This window comes from Musca autumnalis, unplaced genomic scaffold (assembly GCF_047663935.1).
Source record: "Musca autumnalis isolate F117 unplaced genomic scaffold, ASM4766393v1 scaffold_3, whole genome shotgun sequence".
Classification (NCBI taxonomy): domain Eukaryota; kingdom Metazoa; phylum Arthropoda; class Insecta; order Diptera; family Muscidae; genus Musca; species Musca autumnalis.
In genome coordinates this window covers 26,940,661-26,946,347 of record NW_027411866.1, presented here as the reverse complement: position 1 = coordinate 26,946,347, position 5,687 = coordinate 26,940,661, and the positions used below count along the sequence as shown (strand labels likewise).

At 43.6% G+C, this 5,687-nt stretch overlaps 1 protein-coding gene across 1 annotated transcript; it reads left to right on the top strand.

Moving 5' to 3' along the window:
- Positions 1–62: 62 nt before the first annotated feature.
- LOC141398113 (uncharacterized) lies at positions 63–5,687 on the top strand. The gene is made up of 5 exons (XM_073975343.1): positions 63–426; positions 2,150–2,420; positions 3,991–4,330; positions 4,523–4,798; positions 4,878–5,687. The coding sequence occupies exons 1-5, from the start codon at positions 63–65 to the stop codon at positions 5,685–5,687; spliced, it is 2,061 nt and encodes a 686-aa protein (XP_073831444.1).

The window sequence follows — 5,687 nt, the reverse complement described above, 5'->3', positions numbered from 1 at the left end:
TGATGAATTCGCCATGGGTAAAAACAATCGACTGCTCCCAAACAGGGATCAGACAAGAAGAGATGAACACAGGAAAAGGATTTCCCAGATCTCGTGCGAATGTCGTTCTGGTCAAACCAGCCGACGGTCATACTTATGCCGATGTCTTAAAAAACCTGAAGGAGAATGTGAAACCGGAAGACGCTGACGTTATTGTCCGCACAATTCGTAAGACCAGAAATGGTGCTATATTTCTAGAACTAGCCCAAGGAGGGAAAACAAAACAGTTCTCAGATGCAATAAAAGACACTCTGAAAGAAACCGCACAAGAGACAGATTCGAAGCCGAAAGCAGCAATTGAAATAAGAGACATAGATTGCACAACTACAAAGGAGGACGTAATTGTGGCTATTCTCAAGAATACGGGAACAAACGAAGAAGATATGAGCGTCCGACTCATAAAGCTAGACTCAAGAAATCAAAGAAAGGCTTTTGGGCTAAAGGCTAAAGATAGAGCGACTAAAGATCGGATGGACGTCAAACTGCAGACTGAAATATCGAGAAGAAGACAGACGCTGTTTCAAGTGTTTCGGTCTTGGACACGGGCAATGGGAATGCAGAGGACCAGACAGAAAAGGTATATGCATCCAATGCGGCCAAGAAGGGCATCTACTTAAACAATGTCAAAATCCACCAAAATGCTGCATTTGCTCGGAACAAGGAAAGACTCTGAAAGATCACTTGCCAGGGTCAAGAAAATGCAAAGCAGATAGACAAGAAACAACGCGACCATTAAAATCCTCCAACTAAACATGCATAGAAGGAAAGTAGCAGATGCTCTGCTACAACAGATCGTAAAAGGGGAATCAGTCGACATCGCTATTATAAGCGAACAGTACAGGAAAAAGAATGGTTTATGGTTTGAAGACGACAGCGCCACAGCAGCACTCTGGATCCCAAATACAAACATACCGGTGATCAACAAAAGAGGGAAAGGAAACTGTTTTGTCTGGATACAAATTAAAGACCTTACAATCGTCAGCTGCTACCTCACTCCAAGTGACAACATCGAAGGGTTCGAAAGGAAATTAAACGAGATTGAGGATTTCGTTTGCACAACAAGAGGACTTGTCATATTAGCAGGAGATCTAAACGCCAGAACTGTAGAATGGGGAATGCAAACCACTGATGCAAGAGGCAGAAGGATAGTCCAAATGATGGCCAGAGCTGGTCATATTGCAGCAAACACCGGAAACACTCCAACTTTCAGACGGCCCGGATGTGAAGGCACCATGCCAGATGTAACTCTAGCTACCGAAAGAACACTTACAAAAATACTGGACTGGAGAGTCCTTGAATATTACCCAGGAAGTGACAACCAGTACATATCGTACAATGTTATGACAGAAGCTGTAAAAGATGTATAAGCAAGACGGCAGAGCACTTCAACACGCATATGGAATGCCGAAAAATTGAGCAAAAGCACCCTACTATCTGAGCTAGACCGAATGATGAACAAGGCACCAATTACGGAAAATGCTGCCATTAAAGCAGAGTTTTTGATTGATGCAATCAGAAAGAGCTGCAACAAGGCCATGCCTAAAGTACAAACTAACAGGGAAAGGAAGAACCCAGTACGATGGTGGAATGAAGATATCGCAAATGCAAGACGAGAATGTCTCAAATGCAGAAGACGATACACGAGGGCAAGGCACAGAAACGAAGCTGAAAACGAGAGGCAAAGAAGAACCTACAGAAAAAAATTTTCGATAGCAAAAGGTGAATGTGGGAAGCTCTACGTGAGGACATCAACTTTAACCCTTGGGGCACAGGATATAAACTTGTTATGGAAAAGTTAAACCCGAACAAACTACTTCCATTGTAAGATTGCTCTTCCCCACACACGACCACCGGGAAGAACGCACAATGCCTATAGAAAAGACAAATATCCCACTTTTCACAAAAGAAGAACTCGTCGCAGCCACAATAAAACTAAATTCTAAGAAGACTCCAGGCTCAGATGGCATACCAACAGAAGAAGACTCCAGGCTCAGATGGCATACCAACAGAAGTGATGAAGGAAATAGCTATCAATCGCCTAGAAATACTCCTTGACACACACAACGCATGTTTAACGCAAGGGAAATTCCCCAAAATTTGAAAAACGCAGCAATTGGTATTGATAAGCAAAGGCAAGTCGATCCGGATTCCCCATCGGCCTATAGACCACTCTGTATGCTCGATACAGCGAGGAAGCTACTCGAAAGACTTTTAAAACCGAGACTGGAAAAAGCTATTGCTGATAGAAGAGGCTTGTCGAACAGACATCATGGTTTTAGACCTGGCAGATCCACGGTTGGTGCCCTCCTAGTGGGCTACGCTGACGACATAGCAGCGGTCATAAGCGCCAGAGATACTGTGGAAGCTGAACGCAAGTTAAGGCAAGTCATGATCAGAACCAAAAGTTGGCTAGACATACATGGTTTTAGCTTAGATACTCACAAAACGGAGATACTTCTTTTCACAAGACAGCACATACCAACCGAGATCGCTTTTAACGTCGGCGACCTGACACTTAATTCGAGTAAAAGTATTAATTACCTAGGTATAATGTTGGACTCCAAGGTGACATTTTTCTATCAAATAAAACATGCTGCTACAAAAGCAGCGAAAATAACAGCGCAACTCAGCCGTTTAATGGCTAATATCGGAGGTCCAACACAAAAGAAGCGACGTCTGTTGATGGTATCGAGTAATAGCATACTTTTGTACGGTTGTGAAATATGGGGCGATGCAATGAAGTGGAAAAAAAAAGCTAACTCCTTACTTGCAGTCCAGAGAACAGCCGCTTTACAAATCACGTCCGCGTACCGAACAGTCTTCGGAGCCGCAGTCCTCGTCATAGCCGGAGTAGTCCCCAATTGGCCTCACGATACGCGAACGAAAGAAAATATGGACGAAAAAACAAAGTGGTAGCCTTGAACAGGAAGAAGAAGATGAAATAAGGCGGAAAACCCTTCAAGCATGGCAAGAGAGATGGACAGCTGAGACCAAAGGTAGATGGACAAGAAGACTCCTACCAAGTCTTGAATCTTGGATTGAAAGAAAAATCGGCGAAGTGGACTACTACTTAACTCAGATGTTCACAGGCCATGGGTATTTTATGAAGTATCTATATAACATAGGCAAACGAAATACGCCATTTTGCATATACGAGGAAGAAAACCATGCGGACGACGCCGAGCATGCACACCTAATACGCAAAATGTTAAGCTGTAAAGAAGTTCTGCGAAGACGTTCTTCGATCCAAAAAGCGATACTTTGATGATGCAGAGAAGCAGGCGGAGGCCTGGACGCAGGCATTTGAAATAGACGGAGATGGCGCAGCTATCTAGGAAACCACCCCGAAGTAACGATAAACCCGGTTACGGGGTGGACAAAATTTCCACGGGAAAGAGTAATAGGGGGTTTTTTAGTCGGTAGGCCAGACCGGAGAATCAGACATAACACGTTGGCGACGGCCTTCGTGCATGTAGAAATACATTTTTACCTCCTAACCCCCAAAAACAATTATTATTATTATGATTATTATTATTTTATTATTGAACATTGAAGATTTCGCAATGTCCCAAAATGGAGATCTTATAATCGCGGAAGAGTTTAACTGCCGCGCAGTCGAATGGGGGATGCCGACAACAGACCCTAGAGGCAATCGAATAGTGGACATGATTGCTCGACTGGGTGTAACAACAGTTAACATCGGAAGCACTGCAACTTTCAGACGACCTGGGTGCGAAGGGACCATCCCTGATGTAACTTTTGTCTCAGATGGACTATTTAATAAGATCAAAGAATGGAGAGTACTGGAAAAATACACCGGAAGCGACCACCAATATATCTCATTCTGTTTAAAAGAGAACGAAAACCTTCGGACGAGGTGTACAAACGTAGCCAGCAGAAAGCAGAAGCTAAACAAACCGTCAGAGATGTAATGACACTTATCACAAGTAGCTGCAACAAGGCCATGCCAAAAGCAACTTCCCGACCAAAGCGAAAGGAGGTGTATTGGTGGAACACCACGATCGATGAGTCCAGACGAAACTGCCTGAAGATGAGAAGAAAATACACCCGAGCTAGGCGAAGAGGCGATGCTCATATAGAACTCGCCTCATACAAAGATGCCAAACAACAGCTGCAGAACGCCATTGAGACCAGCAAGAAACAGAAGTGGGAAGAACTGAGAAGTGGGAAGAACCAAGATCCATGGGGACTTGGCTACAAGGTCGTGATACAAAAACTAGGATCAAAAAACACGGTTGCCCAAATGGATGAGGACATAATGGATAATATTGTGAATGCCCTATTTCCAAAACATACCATTAGAGAAATTCAACTGAACCAGATTCTCCCACAGACATACCACTGATATACCAACCGAAGTTTTTAAAAAATTAAAGCAAAAAAACGCCCTGATGTAATACTTAAAATGTATAACAGATGTTTAATAGAAGGAATTTTCCCGGACCCATTGAAAACACAAAAGCTGGTCCTATTAAGCAAAGGAAAAGGCGAAACCACAGAACCATCCTCGTACAGACCACACTGTATTCTCGACACAGCTGGGAAGCTACTAGAAAGGTTAATCAAGCCCAGATTAAATGAAGCAATAAAAGCTGCAGGTGGTCTCTCCAGAAGACAATATGGCTTTCGTCCCGGTAAATCAACAGTGGGAGCCCTCAAAGACGTAATAGACACTGTAGAAAGCGCACAATGCGGAAATCATTATTCCCGGCCCATTATACTGCTAGCCACTTTAGATGTAATAAAAAAACACCTTCAACAGCCTGCGATGGGCGGACGTAACAGAAACGTTAGACACGATTTTCAACATTCCGAAGTATTTACGTAAAATCATCCGAGACTATCTGAGAAACAGAAAGCTGATGTATGATACCAAGCAAGGTAACAAATGTATACAGGTCACGTCGGGAGCGGCACAAGGTTCTATATTGGGTCCTGATTTGTGGAACGCAACCTACGATGAAATTTTGAAGATCGAAATGCCACATGATACCTACCTTGTGGGATACGCAGGTGACATCGCGGCGGTAATTAAAGCTAGGAGCATAAGCGAAGCCCAAAGTAAACTGCGCCAAACAATGATACGCGCGAAAAGTTGGTTGGATGAACATGGTCTTCAATTAGCTCTCCAAAAAACGGAATTGCTTCTCCTTATCAGGCGACATATTCCCACTGAGATTGAGTTGAATGTAGATGACATAAGAATCCCCACAAAGCAGTCAGTAAAATATTTGGGAATGAGATTAGACTCAAAGCTAACATACACAAAGCAGATTGAGTATGCTACCAATAAAGCTGCAGAAATAACCTCGCAACTAAGTAGACTGATGCCAAATACAGGTGGTCCTCTGCCAAACAGCAGAAAAATTCTCATGGAGGCGAGCAATAGCATTCTGTTGTACGGCTCGGAAATCTGGGCCCCGGCCCTAAGAACCCAGGTCCGGGCGAGTAAGTTATTGTCGGTACAAAGAACATCAGCCCTACGGGTAACTTCGGCCGACCGCACTGTATCCGTAGGAGCTGTTAGAGCTGGAATGATCCCAATTGATCTACAGGCGACAAATACTACAAAGCGAGATCGGACACGTTGCAAGCTCAAGCATTACAACAAAAATGCTGGAAAGTGA